Source organism: Stegodyphus dumicola, chromosome 7, assembly GCF_044657685.1.
Source record: "Stegodyphus dumicola isolate Sdum_Otavi_A_Nest chromosome 7, ASM4465768v1".
Taxonomy (NCBI): domain Eukaryota; kingdom Metazoa; phylum Arthropoda; class Arachnida; order Araneae; family Eresidae; genus Stegodyphus; species Stegodyphus dumicola.
Genome location: NC_140774.1, coordinates 25,078,816 through 25,101,926, shown reverse-complemented (window position 1 = coordinate 25,101,926; position 23,111 = coordinate 25,078,816). Strand labels below are relative to the sequence as shown.

Genomic DNA, 23,111 nt, shown 5'->3' with positions numbered 1-23,111 from the left:
TATTATTGCAAATGAATGTTTTAACTTTTAAAATGACAGACAAATGAGCTTTTTTTATTTAACAAAGTCATAGATACATGCGTCAATTATTTTAACCTTCCAGCATGCGCGTATGCGCAAAATTTACGATAAATTCAGTTTTTAATGCACATTTTTCGCGTATCGAAGCTGAGACGTATGAAGGTCATTTCTATTCCTCCTTACCCTTCCCCACATAATGGAATATGATAATAGGAAGTTATCACGACACGCGTGTGGTCGTGTTTTAAAATTCGGAAAATATTTTTTTCTCAAATATTTTGTAATTTTGTGTTATTAATTGCCGTGTATTATTTTAATTTGAATACATTTGGCTATGTAAATTTTATATTGGTTTTCATGGCAAAAAAATATGTGCAACCAGCTGATTTTGTTCGGATTCTTCAAGAATTATCTGATGAAGAAAAGGAAGACAAGGAAACCTTTGGATGGGAAAACAATGGCAATTTCCATTCCTTATTTTCTTTCCATTCCTTATTTTTTTATTTCTATTTTTTAGAAATAAATAAAAACATTAAAGTTAGTTTAAAGTGCATTTTTGTAAGAAGTAAATTTCCTTGCAGAAGTAAGTAATGCTAAACTTACTTTTTTTCCTACCAAGGTGTTTTCCTTTTGTATTGTCTATACTTGTCTTTGGTGGATGTAAAAATTAGCTTCGACTTTAAATTATAATTATTAAATAATAAATTAAAAATTTTCTATGATGAAATACATCATTGCATTTCCATCTCACTAACATAAGAACTTAAAAATAATTTACTTATATTTGAATGTCATATCGTTTGTATTTTCATTAATAAGATTAATATTTGATTTCTTAACAAATTTATTATCAATACTTACTCATTTCTGTCGTTTTTCGTGCCATAAACGGTAAAATAACGGATGTCATAAAAAAATAAGACGTGCGCGTGCTGGAAGGTTAATGTAGCAGTATCTTAACCACTTGCGCTACGATTAAACTTCATGGTTGCGGTGCCGTGCGCTACAATATAACAAGCAATAAAGTGTCTCATTTACGCCACTCCGCATCTGTGAGTGCAATCCAGAGCTGTAACTCGAGAAATAAACAATCTCGTTGCTAGGCGACGTGTGCACCACGTTGTTTTCATTTTTGCGATAAATGCCTATCGACGTGGTGTTCATGTCACTCGTGGTTTGAGACAAAAGCATGCGTGGCACGTCTTTTTAGCGCAAGTGGTTAATTAAAAAATAATGTAGTTTTACAGTTCGCTAATCAATAAAATTTTATTAAATAGAGCATAAGAAAAATAATATCCATTTTCTTATAACAGCTGTGACAGTGTATTTTAATTTGGATGGTAGAGTTTAAATTTGCACTTTTTTAAATTGCAAAATACTGCATATTTCTTCAATTGCTTCTAAGCAAATAGTATATTCATGCACCTGTATTCTAATTTAGGCTTTTATTGATTTTTAAAATTTAGCAATTAACTCTTGGCCGAATATGAATTGATTATATGAAGTAAATTAGAAAGATGATATTTATCATTTGGTGAGGCAGACTTTTATTATATGAATTATTCAGAATGCAAGTGGTTTATTTATTTCTTTTTTTTTTTTATGGCAATGGAATTAGATATTCGAGTGACTTTCAAAACTTTTAAGTAAAAGATTCCTGCATATGAAAATGTTGCTCACAATGGCATTGATTATTTCCTGATGTAAAATGCTTTTAATTTTCATTCACAGCTATAATAAAGCAAGTCTGTTCATTCTCAAAAGGAACTTGTTAAATGGCACAAAAGTCAGCTATGAAAAGACAAAGATGTTTATCGAGCTAGAGAATAAGTGTATCTCTTTGAGTATCATTCTTTCAGTGTAAAGGATGATAATATTTTTAGGAATGTGAGATACAAAACAATCTTCTATGAACCCTACTGATTTTTAATATGTTCTATTCCCCCTTTTCTTGTAAAACATGTGCAAGGGATCTGGTTTTTAAAGTAGCCGAATTTGAGATGTTTTATGGGCAATAGCTAGTCAGTCCTATAATATGGGGTATTTTTAATTCTATATAGCAGGAGTGGCCAAACTTCATGTCAGTAAGCCACATGTTGTAATTCAGGAAAGTTAGAGAACTTCAATTTGGTTTTCCAAAAACTGCAAGTCCATATTTACATCATTTTAAAAGTAGTGAAAGAAGCATCTGATTCTAAACAATAATTCAGTGACAGTTAGCCTTCAGCATGTGATAAAGTGTGCATGTGCATTAAAGACAATGCAAAGTTGTGTGATATCTGTTTTCTCTGATTAGTTGGTTGTAGTAAAAAATAATTCCCCACTCCCAGTTTTTAAATACTTAGATTCTTCTGCAGTACCTTCTTATAAATGTTCATGAAACTTTGGATTCTTCTTAAATCTGTGCCACAGCGACTCAAAATTATTCCATAATTCCTCTACATACTCATTCCAAAGCAAGCAATCCTGTCTAATTGTCCTAAATTTCATGAATTCTCCCAGTTTTCTAAAGGTAACATTGTCTTCTGTGCTGGGATTGTAATCAGATTTATTAGAAATTCCTAAAGCTTGCAGTTGCCATAACTTTCTCATCTATTCGACCCTTGAATCAATTTCTAAATTATTGAAAAATTCTGTATTAAATGCTTCTGATGCATTGCACGCATTTTCTGTTCCACTCATAGGCCACCTCAGTTTACTTTCTACCACTACTCATAATTCAGAAATTCAGCTGACATTTCCTTTAAAGCATCTATTCATCCATTCAAAAAGCATCTACAAGCAAATCTAATGTTTTATTTTACAAAATTGTTTGATAGAATCGGTATAGTATTTTTCTTTTTATGCTTTCAAATAACATTATTGAGTTTCATAACTAACAAGAAATTAAAATATTTGGAGATTGATCAGCTTAAGTTCACCAATAACTTTGTAAATGAAAATAAATAAATTACTTTCTCTTATGCATTGAGTAGTTATAGCTTACCATACTTCATATGCATATTTTAGTTCTATAACAGTTGTGCTGTGGCCACTCCTGCTACGTAGTTTGGGCCACAGGAGGCGGGGGGGGGGGGGGGGACCAAGTTCCTTGATTTTAATTTTTGTTAGTTTAGATAAAAATAGCTTGTATATTTCAAGATAATATTTCTGCAACCATTTGAGAGCGTAGGAAATTCGTCATTGAATCTCCAAAATTAACAGTTTTTCTGAAACAGCTGAAATGATGTGTATGCTGTATATAGCCAGAAAATTGAACAGCTTGAACTACTTGTATAAAATTAATTTGTAGATCCTGTCCAATTCCCCACCCCCAAAATAATAAAATAAAATCTCTCAACTGAAGTAGATGTCCCAGGCAAAGACATTGCAAACTCAAACATTTAAAAAATACTGCAACATAAATTATCAGTCTCTTGAAATACCTTAAAAATTACTTTTCAGTTCTCTTCAATAGCGTCTGGTACTTTTTCAGAACCTGATCCACAACCTACCCTTTGGTTTTGAATGATATGGTTCAACAATGTACAGTCATCAATATGCACAAAAACTTTTATAATTTCATTAACAACTTGTGCATGCTTTTCTAAATCAGACCAGCCAATTTCAGTTCGTAAATTTACCCATTGAAACTTACTAACTTTATTAAAACTGTTTCTCTACAACTCTAAGTGTTGAATACTAGAATTATAAAAATTATGTACACTTGAGAAAAACTTTTGTTTCTGAACATCATTATTTTCTTTTAGAGTGCATAACAATTCCTTGGTCGAAGATGGTAACAATGTGTGGGGGTTTTCCCCCTTGAAGTAAACAAATTAATTCAGAATATGTCTGAAATGCTTCTGTTGCTGTGATAGAATTAGCTTCCAATTCCAGAACTACATTATTAAATAACTGTAGAATACCATATAAAAATTTCAAAAACAGTTCTCTTTCTAGATTAAAAAAAAAAAAAAAAAAATCAAATAAAAATTTTGGGCATTTGTCCCAAGATAGGAAGTATGATTTTAGGCCACCCAAAATGGAAAGAATTCTATCTATTGCAGGTAGCAAACTAAGGAATCTTGTGCTGCTATGAACTACTTGTACTGTATACATGTGAAAAATTGTTAATTTTTATAACAATAACTTTTATAATCAAGACACAATAACACGCTGAATAAATATTAATTCAGAAGTCAAACCACAAAAATCAGCGTTAAGTTTGACTTCTGAATTAATAACTTTTATGTCGAGGGGGAAAGAATCACATGCTGTTTGTACTGAATTATGTACAATGTGGGCTGAACAACCAATTCCTAAAATAAGTTTATCTAAATCATTTTGAACTTTTCTTGAACACATTTTCACTCCCCTTTCCCTTCACACCACCAAAATTACTGTTAGTGTTATTGACAATATAACAAACCAACTTTTCTTCTAGTTTTTATTTTTTCAAGCACTGCAAAGTTTTATCAAGTCAAACTTTTATCAGTTCCCCCTGACACTTCATTGAAATTTAAAATCTTAACTAAAATTACCTCCTGCCGGTTGAAATAAATATCTTACAACAATCAGAACACATTTTACTTTACTTCTGTTTGAGCTGCATCGATTGTTACTGTTACATAAGTAATATTTTCAAAAGAACTTACTACATTATCAAATATGTATTGGCAAAATAACTTTAACAATAATTGCCTCGGTTTTTGTTCTAGCAGATGAAAATTTTGAGTGATATAACTTTTTAACCAGTTTAGATGTGCAGTCTGATGTTTTGAAACTGAGTTAGGAGTGTGGTCTAAAAATGTAGCTTCTTTAGTAGCATACTCCAGATCACTGTTATTACTATTAACTCCTCCTGTGTTTAGCTGTTTTTACGTGGTCTTCAATATCACATTTTCCTTTGTGTAACAGAAAATTCTCCAGCACATTGGGTGCAATAAATGCGTTCATTGTTACTGTCATTACATAGTTTCAAAAATTTGTATTCCTGTTAGAGGTTAACATTAAACACGCATTTTCTTTTGCTCATTGCTACAATGAGACAAAAAAAATTAATAGTTAAAATGATCAAAACCATGTAGGCAAGTTACTTAACTTACGAAAACAACATAAATACATTGCCCCTGTTATGTTGCAAAATGACAAAATAAAACATAGTGGCAAGACAGGTAGCCATGCCTCTGTCAAAATCAACATCAGTGCTTGCTCCAAGGTCAGCTGAGAGATGCATGGCAGTAAGAAAATTTTTAAAAGGTGATATTGAACATATAGGTCTTTAAAAAAAAAACTCGCTAGTCATAAAATTCTCAAACCCCCAACAACACTAAAAAACCAGGATGTATGGCAAGCCTATCCAAAGTGGTCAATTTCCATTATATTATATTGGAGGGACAGTAGTAGGTCCAAAGTATGCAGTATATACCAATAAACAATAGAAGTATTTTGAATGATTTTAAAAATCTGCAAATTAATTAATTACTAAAAATTCACTGGCTGAACATACTCTTGTTCATGTTAGGATTTTGTTTTTGGTTGTATTTTTTACCTAAATTCTTACATATAATTTTCCATCTCTCAAAAATGATCATAATTGTCTTGCATCTTATTATACTACAATGCTGCTGCTAATCAAACTGTTCCTATCTTGCTTTACTCTCTCAAAGTTGAAAAACAAATTTTAAAATATATAGGAATGATGTGCTAATTACTGAAAAATCAATCCCAAGAAATCAAAATTGTTAATGTTTTTAATGAACTCTGCTTTACTTCTAGTTCCATGGTGTTTCTAATTTTTAGTCCAAAGGGGCAATTTACCCAGAAGGACTATTAATTTCATTTTGGCATTTTGTGTTGAAAACTTTAAATGTCAGTTCACTTTTCAAATTGTTGCCACCAGATATTAGAGCCCTGTATTATATTTAAAGAAATTAAATAATGAAGAATTTGCATAAATGTATGTATGTTTCTCATATTGTGATAAAACAATTTACAAATTTTGAATAACGTACGCTTCCACCCAAATATAGGCATTTGGAAGCCTAAATTCAGGAATTTGTTTTATTATCTATTTCATGTTTTGTAAACTTTTAACGAATCTTTGATAACAAACTCGGCAGTTTCAAAATGAGCAATGTCAACACTGTATGGAGTGGTGGGGAAATTACCTCAAGCTCTCAAGACCATGTATCAGAAATTCTAAAGATGTGCTTATTTTAAAATTATTTTGCGATATTGCTGTTGAACTGAATTTTATGGCTTAAGTGCGAAGAACATGATATTTAATTAATAAAGGTAACACACAAAACGTTAAAATAAACTCCCCTTGGAGCACTTTTATGTTACATTTGCTATTGTATTTGCGTTTTTGATATTTCCCTTTTGCTTCACTTTCCACTGGAACCTATCGAGAGCTATTGTGTTTTTATTCTTCCATATTTCACAATTTACCGGACATTCTCATTATCTACCTTTTTCCTTGTGATGTATATTTTCAGCAGAACCACAATTTTACAAGAAGACAATTTTTTCTATGTATTGCAACATCCCAATATTAACATTATCATCATTCTCTGGCAAAGATTAAAACTAAATATTAAAACAAAAGACCTCTTCATTTTTGATGCATAAGTTAGGAATAAATTACACATTAAAGTTTCACAAGCATTTATTTCTTTTATACATTATCTAGCACATGTAAAATACAGCTTTTTTTCCCCACCAGAAATAATGGACAAAAATATATCACAAATACTTAATTACATTTATTGAGATTCATCAAGCTAAAAAGGCAGAGTTACAAACAGAACAGGACTTGGTTACAATGAACATTTACAAAACATTTTCACAAACTCTTACATGTTAATACTTATTTGAATAGGTATTAAAAATAAGTTATTACTTTGAAGACTTGAATTTTTTAAAACTTATTAATAACTATATTTTCTTTATTACCTGAAATTGCACTTAATCATGTTTGTTGTTCAAAAAGTTTTCTGAAATAAATCAGGAGGATAAATTTTACAATTTTACTAAAATTATGAATTATTACTATCTAGTTTCATTAAGATCTAGTATTAAAAACTGCTATTATACATATAAATGTAACTGATATTAGTGTTATATTTATTGCCAGATATTCTAGTAGATGCATAACTGAGTTTATCCTTTATAAAAATTATAAAATAGGACATTTTTTGCTGTAATCTAAAAATGAGGTTTTATTTAATTTTTGCCTGAAACTTAAATCTTGTTAGTAAATTATAACTATTTAGAATATGTCAAATTGTATATGCAGTGATAGTAAACAGTTCATGCATTATATAATTTGATAGGTTATTTAGAGTTTAATTATCTACATGACATATTAAAGAGCAGAAAGATCTGGAAATATGAAAACAGTTAAAATATAACATTTAAAATACTGTACAAAAATTCTGTTTATTGAGTTGCTACTTAAAAAAATACAATTAAAAAAAAACTCAACATAAATGATTTAATTACACATTCTTTTTCAATAAAGAAAGAAATAGTATTGAATAATTTTTTAATACAACAATAATAAAACAACAAAAAGCAACATTTACTGTCTGTATAAGTTATGCTTTTGGTTTTGAATGATCAGATATTAAATTCAGCTAGACAATATCATGATTATTAAGAACATCTAATAATGACTACAAAGAAACATATTTGTTATTAATTTTCATATTTTAGGTTATGAATGAATAAGTACAAATTATGATTTTATGTATTTATATTTTAAATAAAGAAACATTATTAACAGCTACAGGTTTGTGAAAGCATATTTCAAAGATGTATCTTGGAAGAAATAATATACCTTAACAAAATTTTTCATACAAGCTTCTACATATTTGAAAAGATAGTAAATAGCAAAAACCACCACATTTCAGATTTTTGAAAAGTTTAAATTATACTATGCACTAATAGTTGTCCAAGAGTATCTAACATGAAATATTAAAATATTAGAAAACACCAAGCATTTTGTAAGGTTTTTTTGGACTAAGCTATTTAATTAAAATGCTAATTTAAAATATGATTCTAGTCAGCTCTAAATTTTTATAGATATCTTGCATGGAACTTGAATACAATACACATATGGTTCATCTGCTAAGATACTTTTTCAAAATACTGAGAAATTTTAAAAGAAATTAAATTCTAAGATGTAAAGGAATTACACAAATAATTCTTATTGAACAGTTTCCAGAAATTTGTCACATGAAATAACAAAAATAATCTGCAGATATTAGTAAAATAGTTAAGATATAAGCTCTCATAAATATATTAAAACTTCAAAGGAAAACAAATAATATATTATTTACATGAAAATTATTTTTAGAGGTGATATTTCAATATATATTCAATATATTTACATCTAATAGTCTTAAAATGAGTAACAGTTCATAGAAATATGACTAGGAGTTGCTATACAATGCAAAGCTCTCAAAAGAGATTTCCTTCAATAATTTTCATTTTACAAATGATGTCTTCACAGAAATGCTAATTCAAAACAAATTTTCGAAAGCTATACTTAAGTTGTGCATATGCTAATGCAAATACACTAAATGCATAGGTATAACATATATCTATTAAGGAAGTAGTATTTTATTATCATTCATACCAACTTTTTATACAAATATATTTGACAAACATTTCAAGAGTAAAAAAATTAAGTAATAAATTACAATGAACACATGGTGTTAAAAAAATCTATCATAAAATAACTACTAAAGACATATACACACATATATATACAAATGACTAAAAATAAAATACATTTCATATAAAAAATAAGAAAGCTCTTAAATATTTTTTAAATGAAGGATTTTTAAATGTTTGTATATCAAACCATAGTTTTCTTTGTTTTCATTACGAAAAAAAAAAAAAAAAAAAAAAAAAAAAAGAACTACTTTGCTATTTAGAATTCTTAATTTTAATTGATTCACTACTAGTAAAGTTTTATATCAATTTTTATTGTTTTAAAAATATTCTACTTCATGCTGAATACTTTTCATTGAAGTTTTTCATAATTTTTATTATGTTATAAAAATAGTAATAAAAAATCTTATTTTTTCATTTCAAGCTGTTATAAGCTAATATGAATTCTTACTTTTATGCTTCAATCAATCAATTTATTATTAGTTCCTACAACACTTATATTTGTTGTATCATTTTCTGTGATACATCCAAAATAATAACTTAATAAGTAAAAAAAAAATCAACTAATGTTACATAAATGTTTTTATAAACTCTTAAAAATGTGAAAGAATCAACAGTAAACATATACATAAATTAATATCTTTTTTCAAGAGGTAGGCAAGCTTCTTATACAAATAACAATGATAAAAAATTTTAGTCTCTTATTTTACAAAACGAATATATATTTTGCCTTATTTTGAATGAAGTTTTCAGTAATATATGAGAGATAAGCAAAAAATCTAAAATTTCTTCAGACCTTTTCTCAAAAGAAGAAAAATATCTTTATTAAAACTGGCATAAAAAATATGGCAATTTTAATTTCAGAGATCAAGAAATTTGCATAAATTTTAACTTATAAATAGCATTAATTTCTCAACTTAGAATATATATCTATTTATGTACCTAAATAGGTATAACATAACTTAAAGCATTATTTAAGTAACTTTGAAAATCATTGCACTTAATACTTAAGTCTTTGTTGTACATAAAATGTGCAACAAATTAACAGGCGTTACAAAATTCAGTAACTTCAAATAAACATTTACTACATACATTATACACAGCATTTTTGTATGGATAAATATCTATATTCTTTGGTTTTATACAAAAATTTGCAAGTTAATATCTGACTGACTGGCCATTTAATTCACAGAATATATACCAGAAAAAAAAAAAATACAGTATAGTATAAGATACGGGCTGATTGAGTAAAATATAGCATAATAGTTGTTTTAATACTCTTCTTATAATAGTAATAATTTTAATCTTTAATACTCTTCTTGTAACTGAGTACTAATTTTTTGAAAATAGATCTCTATTATAAATGTCTTTTATACTTCTATTTTTATTAACACATAACCTTGAATGCAAAACATAGTTAATTTTGGTTAACTGGTGCATTTGAGAATTCTAAGTTTTACTGCAATAAAACAGCATTCATATTTATGTAAAATTCGGTTTTACTATATATATATATATAAAGATTAATTCTTTCTTTATGGATTAATTCTTGGGATTAATTCTTTATACATATATATATATATAAAGAATTAATCCCATGTGTTATAATATAACAAATCAAATTCATTTTACAAAAAAAAAAAAAAAAAAAAAAAAAAAAAAAAAAGGTATAAACAACAAACGTTTTTCAAACTATTTTTTGCAAATGAAATGAATATGCATGTTTTCTATCTATGAAATAAATAATATATATAATAACTAAATATAGTTGGTAAGACATTTGATATTTATGTATCAAATATAAATGTGCTTATATGCCTATTTTATTAGTAAGAAATTTCACTGTAGAAATTTTTGTACTGTAAATCCTCAGCATATTTATGTTTGATTATGAGTAAACAAAATCATCATTACTGAAGCAGAAAATGAAATGCATCCTTGCTGAAAATATAATCATATTTTATCAATACTTTTGCTGCCTTTTTTGAACTTGTTAATTTAAATTCAAATGTTTAATCAACACTTTCTTCATGCAGTTAAAATAAACCTCATTATTTTATAAAATTACAAATTCACGTGCATTTTACCTCATTTCTTTCAAACTAATGCAATTATGTACAAGTATTTTTTTTTTCTCATGAAGTAACTTTAATGCATGTAGTAATTAAATAAAATGAGAATTGCTAATACATCTGATATCTAAGTACTTATGTATTAAACACATGCCAATTCTTTCAAAGAAATAGAAAGAAAAATTTTTGTTGTGCATTTCATAGTATGGCTGTGTTTGATTATGAGCGAACAGAATTTCCATTTCTTTATGCAATCTTATTTTTGGTAGAATGTTTTTTGTAACTGTCATTATTACACCCACATTGAACATTACTAACCACAGATTCAAGTTCCTAACATCTTAGCCCCCTCCCATTTCAAAGGATCCAGATTTACTTTCAGTGTTTCCAAGAAATGATGGAAACATTGAAAGTGAATTTGAATCCAGTAAGTCAATTTTTAAAACACCAGTGTGAAAATCAGTCTTATACTGTCTTACTACTTTATTTCATATCAATTATATGAAATGGAAGATACTTTTTTTTAAATTACTTTATTGTGTAAACAGTTAATGTCAAAAATATAACATCAGATAATAAATGTTAGAATACCTCTTTCCCCAAGTGTCTTTAAAATATACTGTATAATTTTTTGTCATATGTCTTTAAAATTTTTATGATTACCATACCTAATGGCTGAATCAAGAATGCAAGCCAGAAATCCAAGGTGAAGATTTTTTTAACATATAGCAGCTGTTAATTTTTAAAAGGATATTTTTCATAGTTCATGAATAAAAAGATGTTTAAATTTCGTAATTATTTCTTATATCTTTTGATCAACTGGATCTTAAAAAATTGTTTAATCTATTCTTGCACATGCAGTATTTGACCAACAACACTTAGTAACATTTTGGCAAAGAATAAAGCATGCTTAACCGTTTGAGTCCGGCGAAGCGCTATCGCGATTCACTTGTATGCCAAAAATACGGCGCAGCGCGATAGTGCTTCTCTTGTTTTGTATCAAGAATGCGAAGACGCTGCTATTGGTTAGTATACTTGAAAAAAAAAATTATTGAAATATTCAATTGGTTTCGCATCAGGAGGAGGGGCATGCTTTGGTCCAGGTACTTCAGAAAAAGTATTCGATTCATTCGAAAAAATTGTATCCACAGGTAAAAACTCATCAATAATATCATCATCGGAGGTACTTTCAGTTACTTCATCATCATCACTGCTATCACTAATAACTCATAATCTCTTAGAACGAATGATGATGCCACTTCCACTATCACTTTCAAGGTCATTACTATACTCTTCATTATCACTTCTCATAACATAGTCACTTTCAAATGAATCAGAACTTGACATGGGTTATTTTGTAATTATCAGTATAACACTTGGTAAAAAAATGAAAACAATTTCCAAATCCTATAAAACAACTGCTACTGATATCACTACAACTGCTCTCAATAATTGTGTAAAGTATACTAACTAACAGCAGCGTCTTCGCATTCTCGATACAAAACAAGAGAAGTGCTATCGCGCTGCGCCGTATTTTTTGGCATATGACAAGTGAAGCCCGATAGCGCTTCACCGGACTCAAACAGTTAAGCAATATAATATTATGTGATCCACCTGCTTCCTCAAAGCAAGTTTACTTGTTTGCATTACCTGGGGAATCCACCTACAGTTATCAGGTGTTTCTTTCCATTTGAAACTTGTTTCACTACTTTTAAAATGTTGTAAATATGGACCTGTGTCATTTGAAAAATCTAGTTACAGCTTCCAAACTTTTCTGAATACCAACAAGCAGCTCTTACTGACATGAAATTTGGCTACTCTTGCTATATAATATGCAGTACACATACACCTATAGTGTCGTGCAGAACAGATGAATTTTGTTAGCTTTATTAAATATCTTCTGCATTAAATCCCCCTCCAAATGTTTATAATTATTTACCACTATTATAAACATTTAGTTTTTTTTGTCCTGTTTATTACATTACTGTCATATATAGCCAAGAAATAATATACAAAAGTTTTCAATTCTGATGATTTCATTCTCTGCAATAACTGATAGTCCAAACTGATGCATTTCCCAGTTAACCAGAATTGACTGTATTGAAAAATCTGAAACTAATTCAATACATTTAAAATGAATATTTAAAATTTAGTGTCCAAGTTTGTAAGTAGAAACAAAGGGAGTTGGGGAAATTTCACCTCATAAATATATTTGATAATATTTCACATTTTGAAAGTCAGTTCATACAAGGAGCACCAAATGCAAAGACGTTGGCACTAACTTACATTCCAAAAATTTTTTTTTTATCTTTAAAAAATCTAGGACAATATGTATTTTGATCTTTAGAAAATTTAAGACAATCTTTAGAAAATTTAAGATAATAGTATATATAAAGAAGATAGTTGTTACATAATAATATTACTAAAATTAGAATATATGAACCAATTCTCAAAACTATTTCTTTCAAAATTTGCAAAAAATTATTAAAATTATTAAAAGAAAAACTTTAAGCATGAAAAGCACCTTTTATCACATAAAACATGAATTCATTGATTTAACGAATATCTGATGTGTTTTGAAACACGAAAAGCATTACATTTATCAGCTTTGCAGGAAGAAAAAAATTAACTTCAAATGTACTCATACGTAATTCTAAATTTTATTAAATAATTTAAGAGTAAAAATATTACTCAAGATTTTATCCAAGCTGGAATCAATTAGGACAAGGCTGATATGTGATTTTACTTAGAGGCAATATAATCTGTTATACTTGGCACTTGAGTACTCTTAAGGTTCATCCCTAAAAAAGATAGGAAATATAAATTCCTGTGTTATATAAAAAAATACAGTATAAATGCAAAAACATATGTTCAAAATTTTAAAAATGTGAAATTTTTTCCATCATTTAACACCTTGAATACATTCATACAAACGTAGGCACATAAAAATGCATAGAATTAAAAAGAATTGGCCTTTAAATTGATATTAATCAAAAAAATATTATTTAGAAATGGTTAAAAAAAAGTTAGACATAATTCTTAAAAATATGTTACACATATTTAAAATACTTATAAGAGAGATGTACTTTCAGTTGTGCTTTTTGTTAACTAATGAAATATAAGATGCAAATAAATTATGAGTCCCATTTTCTTTGGGATATAATTAAATTAATTCTGCCACAGTTTATGAAGAATGCAATATATTTGATTACAGTTTTCTGGATTATTCATATGTTGTACTTAAGAAGGATTCAGCTTTCCTGGCTTGATTTTTTAATAGATATATTTCTGTCTCATAACTTTTGAAGTGGAATTAATGTTTGCATACTTATTATCTACAATATGAATTTATTTCTATAAAATTTTTATTTTTTTTGGGATGTTATGACATTATTTTCAACATGGAGGTAGGAAGTAAGATGGAGTAGTCCTAAGCAAGTTTCTCCCGTACCTTTCTCTGAAGCACCGGCGATCCCTACATGGTGACCAAAACATTGGGTCATTTACCATCGAGTTCAATGGGATTTGACGCGTTCGAATGTAAATATTTTGTAATTACGTCGTAAATATACATATAAATGTATATATTTTCTTTTTCTACAACACTTCAGAGTCCTAAGTATACGAAAACAACATATTTTTAAACATTTCATTCTGAATGGAATTAAATGCTATACTTTTCAGAGGACAGTTTTCTTAGAATGGTTTAATTTGAATGAAATATTTTCACAAGTTTTCGCTAATTACATTAGAAAAAAAAATTAAGGTAATTCGATTTTATTCGGTTAAGGTACAAAAATTAAGATCAAAGTTTATTGTATTATTAATATTAAAATTATGCATTATTTCTTTTCTATTTATAGAGCTTCTTTCTAAAATACTTTCTTAAATATGACATGATTTTTTGGCTTCTGAGGCATCTTTTAAATCGAAAAATGTAAGTCAATTTATAATTAATGCTCTATTCGGTTCATTTTAAATTAGAGAATTATTAGGAATTAGCGAAATACTTTAAATAGTACTTGACTTTCTCTGAACATTTCTGAAAGGGAATAAAATAAGTTTTTTTTTTTTTTTTAAGTATTATTTAAAACTTGTAACTGAGTTATTATAAAATGTAAGGGGAATAATTCTTTTAATTATACTTATCAGATTTTTTTTACTGTTCATTTCAACAATACATATTCCAAAACTCTTTATTACATTCTTAAGTGCGCATCTCATAGCATTTGCTTTACAATACCTTTTAACAGATTGCTTTCCAATACGAACAATTCTTGCTTAAATAGTTTTATAACATATTTGTCAACAGGATTTCAATTTATGTTTACAATTCAATATTAAGGTTATTATATATTTAGATAATATTTATAATCATTATAAATTAGATACATTTAATAATTAGATTTCTTCACTGTACTTTTACAGTTGTTTATAAGTGAATAAATTCTTCATTTCAAATACATTTATAAATAATTTAATGAATATTTAAGTATTTTGTCAAAGGCAGATACATGCTTTTTGCAAGCACATGCATAAATACCCATACATATTTCCTATTTATCATTTCCGGCATGTACAAATCTTTAATTTCTGTGCATTCACTTATTTTTCGTGTAAAGTAATTTACACTAATTTAGCATACACCCAAAAGTTTTACATAAAAAATATATATGAATATAATTTGAATGAAAATTATATGCATTATTTTTAATATCCACTCAAAGGTCAGTTTTTCTTCAAAATTCCTCCACGATGGCATCTCTCTCTTTAGGCAGATAGCCCTTGCATGCGTTACTCTATTTAATAAAAACTTAATCTGACCTATGTGCCTAATTACAAATAAGATATATAAAATTAAAACGATGAGTTTAAAATGAGCAGCAGTAAAGCCTCTCCTCTAAAAAATTTTAAAAGGTACATGTTACAATAATATATGGATGTGAAAAAATTTTTTTTTATTTAAAACATTTTGGCATTTGGAAAATAAAATAAAAGTAGCAAATACTCTATCTAGGGTATCGAAAGAGGTATACAATTTTAAATGTACCGTAAGGTATTTTTCATTCTTTAAGCATAACATTTTTCTTAAAATCTATATGTTTGTAGTTCAACAGCTTAGAATTTTATAAAACAAATTCATAATCAAAATCGCTGTTGTTAGTTATCGAAAAATAACCAAGATGTGATTTTTGCGTAAATGTCACTAAACTATACAAATTGCTATTATCCATCACACGATGAATGTTTCTTTCATGCAAAAGTGTCCCTTTTTCGATTTGTATGGAACTGTCGTGTGTCGAAATACTATCAGAACCCTGTCAAGCGAGCTTCTGAATGTAAACAAAGAACACCCCATCTGGTAACCCAAGCTTCAAAGCAGTGCTTCACTTCTAGCGCCGATTGGCCGCTCCTTCCTTTCCTACCTCCATGATTTTCAATGCTTATACAATAGGCACCGCTTAATTGTGATCACATTTGTCCACAACTATTTTGACAACATTAACTGAATGCTAATATTAAACAATCAGAAAAATTAACCTTCAAAATAAAAACGGAATTTAACTAATTTAATATAAAGATATCAAGAAATATATAAATAAGTATTTTCTTACCATTTTAAGAAGGAAAATGCAAATGTTTGTTTATGAACTGTTCCATAACATTTCCAAAAAATGGTTAACCAATGCTGTACACCTAATTTTAATATTCAGAAGGAATACCTCATTGGAAGAGAACATATTAATGTAAAATTTAAAATTTCCAAAAAGGCAAGCTTAGTTTGTCATAGATGATTTCAGGAATTCTCTCCCTCCCCCTCAAAAAAATTCTGCTGAATGCCTTTTTCTCCTGAGAAAATAGAACTTATGTTTGTGTGTCTGTCCTCAAGTTCCATACAGTTATTCAAATTGCGTTTTCTCTCTAGTTTTAAGTGATTGACTGAAATCAAAATCTCTGTCACTTGGCAATTTTTATAATTTATTTTGATCTTATTTGGCAAATTTATCTTTTACTGGGTGACTTGAGTTTCATTCAAAAATTATTCTATAATATTAACTAAATTGTTGATCACAATAAGTGGCATAGTTTTCACGTTTCTGTACAGAAACGGGCGGGACCTCAGCAAATCGATAACAGTAGTCGGCTGGTAACATAATATGTCTTTTCATTTAAAGTCACTAAAGATTTTTAAGACATTTTAAATCAAATTCTGCATGTTAATTTTATTGTTCTTTTAAATAATTTACCATTTTTCATCTGAATGATGCATCAAAAGGAACATATAATGTTGAATAAATAATGATTAAGTTTAATAATTCTGTTATACAATATTTCAAAAAATAAACTTGTATGAAATATAATTTTATACCAAACTCCCCATTTACTGGATTAATGTTGGGGATGACATCTATAGTTAATGGTCACTCCAAGGATGGTGAAAAAATAAAGGCATAACTTACATTATAATAGAGAGATTAAGTACTAGTATTCTAACTTATAATACTAGAAAAGAGGCATAACTTATATTACAATTAACAGACAAATACTATTAACAATTTACTTGCATTTTCAAACAGTTTATTCTGAAGAATAAGTTTATTAGTTTATGTAAATTCAATTAGTATTAAAAAAAAATGAATGTTCTTTCAGTAACAGAAGAATAAATATCATCAGAAATCAAAATATTCAATTAAAACGAACAGTGTTTATACAAGAATTCTAATGCCATTGAGTTCAAACTCATATAAAAGTTATGACTTTACTTACAGCTTTTTGCTTTTTCCTGTTATTTTCATTTGCACATTTTAAGTTGTGTACAATGGAACCTCAATGAGAATAGTCATACTTGTAATGTGAAACAGTCGTTAAATAAAACAATTTCTTCCCCATAGGAATCAGTGTGAACTAGAATAATGCATTCCATTCAAAACAATAAATAAATAATAAAAATAAAAAAACTCAAATGTATAATAATGTAATTTATTATTTATAATATAGTGCCTGCCACTTATTAAACTCACTGGTTAATAAACTCAGCTGATTACAGCATTTAAATTTCCAGGAACCAAAATAAATATACACTAATCAACAGAAAAAGTGCCATTTATTAAACTCATCACCACCATTTATAAAACTCATATTGGTAAAAGCCTGATTGTTCAGATCCGAAATAAACTGTTTGCGACTGATAAAAGCTGTTTGTAGTAAGTAGTTCATTTATTTATCTTTCAGTTATAATAATAAATATAAAAAAGGGGAAATTAATTTTAATATTAATTTTTTCATTTACATATCATAAGATTAGGTTATTTGAAATATGGAAGTACATACGGCTGTCTGCCTAAGGGATGAGCTGCCTTTGTGGAAGACTTTCTAGAAAAAACTGGCTTATGTTCATATTACACATGAGGGAAACTACGAAATCCCAAACATGTAACCAGAACGGTGACCGGAAAAATGCCCACTCGAAAAATGATCACAGGTATAAATGCTCACAGGAAAAAAGCTCACACAGAAATATGCCCACTGATATATATAAAATACGCAGAAATATCCTTACATTAATCAATCAATAATAACCGATTTGAACATTGTACACCTACTTTAATTTTCCAAAGAAAAATTGTTTAAATTACCAAAACATCTATGATATATATATCAAAAACTCTATAACTTATGTGTAGATTTAGTTGCTATATAAGATTAACAAATGGGCGGTTTTGAAATAGGAGAAAGAGAAGAGGGAGGAAGAAAATAAAACAGAATATACAGCAAAATATTATTACAATTTTAATTGTTAAAAAAATAAATAGTAAGTATAAGTTACACATTTTATAATTTAAACATTTAGAAGAATAAGCAAATAGAAATAATTATTTTATTTAAATTACATAAAATACCTTGTTATATAGAAAAATTACATAACATACCTTGTTATATAGAAATCATGTATATTTAACATAAACGTATAATGTATTTCTCCCACCTTCTTAGAATGCCTTCGTGTTGTGGTGGTCTGCACGCTGGGCGCGTATTTCAGAGGTCCATGGTTAGATTTCCGGTGAAGGCTTTGCTTATTTTTCATATCTCCTGCTTCCAAAATACATACTGTCTCTACAGTGGCACCCGAACTAAAATGGTGGTGGTTGATGATTCTCCACACCCAGGATTTTGCGATTGGGTCTCCTAAAAACCCCAGTCGCCTTTTTAAAGGGGGGGAGTATATAGGGTATTTCTCCCACCTTCCTAGCATGCCTTCGTGTTGTGGTGGTCTGCACGCTGTTCGTGTATTCCAGCGGTCCCTGGTTTGATTCCCGATGAAGGCTTTGCTCATTTTCCATATCTCCTGCTTCCAAAATACCTAATGTCTCTACAAACTTACTGAATATTAGCTAATATAAGCAAATACCTAATTTTATCACAGATTTCATCATAGTTTCTTACATGATTCGCGATTACCAAATGTAAGTTTTCATATTTTTTTTCCCACTTCAGTACACCCTGTATTTATAATAGCTAGTAATAAACGTTGACAGACTAAATCTTTTTTCAGCCCGTCAAACAAAAACCACATACTAAGACGGCTGGCTACATTTAAATAATGAATTTAGTACCTTATGAAAGCTTTCGTAATAATTTGTTGTTTTAGGAGATTTTTCGAAGGCTGCTTCCTAATGATTCCACACTTCGATTGGAAACTATAGGTCTACTAGAACTTTTTTTGGCTCCAAACTTAAATAACTACATTCAGACATCAATTTCTATAGATACACATCCAAAGTATGCAAAAATAGAGTAAATAAAAAACAAAAATAAACTATTGGTAGTAACAGGGGAAAAAATGTCATACAAGGGGCATTGGTATAAAATATTACACTACATGCAAATTTACTATAGTTTTCATTCTTTTATATACCAACCCTGAAAAGGTTAATATGAGCATTTGTCCAATAATTTTTTTAAATGATCAAATAATTTTTCTTTAAAAAATTCAAGTAGGTGTACAATGTTTGTATCGATTAATTATTGATTGATTAATGTAAGGATATTTCTACGTAGTTTCTTATCAGTGAACTTATTTCCATGTGAGCTTTTTTCCATGTGAGCATATTTCTAAGTGAGCATTTTTCCATGTGAGTATGTTTCTGTGGGCATATTTCTGTGTGGGCTTTTTTCCTGTGAGCATTATTTCTGTGGGCTTTTTTCCTCTGTGTTTTTTTCCTAGAACCAACCAGACCATTCACCTGAGGTTGTACCTGGATTAAACTCATCATTCAGTAATCTCAACCATTCAGCTAGTACATATCCTAAGAAATGGTGCTAACTTAAACAACTTGTAAAGCAAAGGAAGATTTAAAATGTTTTGGTTATACAGAACACGATATAAAGCAGTCAAGTATTTAAATTATACACAAAAGATAGAATGAAACTTACACTTTCAGCCTGTCTATTATTTGTTGCATTCGTCGCTGCCCACTTACATTTGGTACTAAACGTCGGAATATTTCCTTTACGAATGTGTCAGTTACGCCAGGACTGCAATGTTCAGCTGCAGCAAATGCATTGTGTAGCTCTTCAATAGCATTGCAACGGGTTCCAGTGTTTTGTATTTGAGGTCTATAGGTAGATTTTAGCTACAAATAAATAACAATAAAAATAACAAAACTAAAACACTAATTAACTAAAAATTACAATGAGATATGATAAATATGAAAAGTACTAGTAACCGAAGTTTTATACTGACCTTTATGCATCAGTGACACACTATAACACTTTGTAAAATTATGTAATTGAAAGTTTTATAGTTTTAAGTTCATCTATTCCATAGATTTTTTTTAAACTAAAATCTTTTTTCTGAATTAATGTTTCTTTATAAACGCAACTTTCTAATTTGTTCAAAATGAAAAACCACTCAATCAAATTAATTTAAAACTCCTGCTACTGAAATGAAAAATTCACCATGTTTATATAAATTCATAAATATTGCTATGGTGACTTAAAAATATTTACAAAGTTTTTAAAAAGTTTTCATAGCTACATACCTATTTAATCTAATAGTAAAACATTGTTTTATTAAAATAAATTTTAACACATATGAATATACTTAATTTTTTTGTAATATTTTTATAGTTTTTTAAAATTTTCAGCAAAAATTTTATTGATGCACATGCTGTTGCATTCTACAAACATTGTGCACGTTTTATTTTTAATTTTTGATTTCATTTTTGTCAAATAAATTTTGGATGTTCCCCATAGATTATATTATCATGATATTTGACATCTCTTTCCATGTACTGCTACTTGGGACGTAATTATATATATACACATACAAATCATCAAGGGAGAGTGAAGAGTATAAACTATTATAATAATAAAATTAGTAATTAGTGTCTTTTAGTAGGGTGAACTTATTTAGAAAATAAAAAAATATATATATAAAAAAAAACCCACTTTAATTACTGCTGATGCCATTGAAAAAGGCTTACTTTTCAAGGTTTCCACAGGAAATGACACTAATTACTTGGTTTTATTACTATAATAGTTCTTCGTTTTCCAGGGTACTCACATTTCTAAGGGCATAATATTATTAATAATTTACTTGGTTAGTATTTAAATTCAAATTCTTAACAAAAAGTAATAATAATGCTGCAGTATGTCCAATCCTTTGAGAAATAAAGGAATTTCTGCATTAGAAAACGTATCAAGCTAACACAATTCTTCCTTTAATTCCATACAGAAAGATACATTGTATATTCCTTACTTTTGTAGTGGACACCTTTCCTGCACCCTTTATCTGGTAATTAAAATTGCTTTCATTCATCATTTAAAAAAAAAAAAATTCAATTAAAATCGCTATGTTATACCACTTTATTCAAACTAACAAAAGTCAAATTTGGACAAAACTCTGTAAGGTCTTATTTATGTAATATTAATTAATATAGGGTCCTATTTGCATAATATTATGACTCTATAGTGTTCTTATTGTGTGTCAAAGTCCTTTAGACCCTATTAGACTGAGAAGCAAGTTATCATTCCAGCTAAGTGAATATGGTAAAGCCCTGTGAATATTTTAAATAAGCCATGTTATTAAATTTGAATTTAAATGGAAGGCATCACTTGGGCACATGATCGCGCCTCCATTACTTGTGGTTTAGTAAAATAACACAAAGTTGAATTTACATATCAAAAGTATCATAGCTGATTAAATGGCTCAACTTTAATGGTGCAATTTAACATCAGCTGGCAAATGGCTAATGCCAAAATATTAACTGGAACAGCTGGGTGATAGAAAATAAAGCTGCTAGCATTGCTGGCAAAGGCTCTATATCTAAAAAATTCGAAACCTTCACCTATCTCATTTCATCCTGGGGAGGGCTAACAGAAAGAAGAAATTATAATAAAGTCATAAAGACTGGTTAATTAACCTAAAATACCTTTAAAGCTTAATATCACATTCATTATTTCTTAGAATTAAAACAAGAGTGTGTGAAAAGTGCTTCATCTTTTTTTACTGCTGATTAAGTTTCCATATTAAATATAATGACTAGAAATTTAAGTGCAATGCATCATTTACATATGATATTCAACTAAGAAGAGCTATGGCCCTAATAAAATATACTCAAGATTTATCTTTAAAGTCTGGTGGAAGCTATAAGGGAGGCCGTTTAGAAAATTATAGGTTGGTATTCATATAATGTGTTTTATCTTCTATTGTTTAAAATAACTAATACATTTTTAAGCAGTAACATTCCTTTTCTCACCTACTGATAAGTAATCTGCTGGTGTTATCTTGAATACTTATTCTTATAATTAATAATATTTTCCTTCTAAAAAAATGAAATTGTTACAAAGTGCCAACATAAAAAACGTTTTCTTTCCAATTTCCTTTGAAATTTTAGTTTAATATGAATTTTTTTTTTTTTTTTACTCTGAAATTTCAACTTAAATTTAAAGCTTACCAAGTTTTTTAATAGCACTATTTAAAATGTACATTTTCTGTGTAAACAGGCTGATGTCATAGTAATCTCTCAAAATGTTTTGCTTGTCATTTTATACTTAAACTTTGCACAAATGGACTAACTGTTTTAGTATTTATTTAAACTACCTTTAAATTAGAACATTTATGCCTGACCTATGTCATGAAACCAAAAAGTATTAAATAAGAATACCAAAGATTAAAAGACCTATTATACTAATTGAATTATAATAACTTTAACACAATAATTACAACCTATCAAGTAACTTTTCATAGCCTACTAGCTACAGTTATGAAATAAAATAAAGCTATTTTATAAAAAATGCCTTATCTTTTCTTGCTATGACTGAATATGCAAAATAAATTACCTTCTCTAA

General features: G+C 28.2%; 1 protein-coding gene across 5 annotated transcripts in view; it reads right to left on the bottom strand.

Annotated features, from left to right (window-relative positions):
* Positions 1-6,655: 6,655 nt before the first annotated feature.
* Positions 6,656-23,111, bottom strand: part of LOC118199886 (serine/threonine-protein kinase 26-like) — a 124,224-nt gene continuing 107,768 nt past the window's right edge. For 3 of the 5 annotated variants that reach the window (XM_035371750.2, XM_035371749.2, XM_035371748.2), the window contains 2 exons: positions 20,193-20,392; positions 6,656-13,558 (listed from right to left, as the gene is read on the bottom strand). In XM_035371750.2, the coding sequence (XP_035227641.1) occupies positions 13,546-13,558; positions 20,193-20,392 (213 nt within the window). In that variant the 3' untranslated portion in view covers positions 6,656-13,545. Of the gene's footprint in view, positions 13,559-17,525; positions 17,664-20,188; positions 20,393-23,111 lie in introns of those variants that run through there. The other 2 variants (XR_015041953.1, XM_085819980.1) reach the window with 2 other exon arrangements.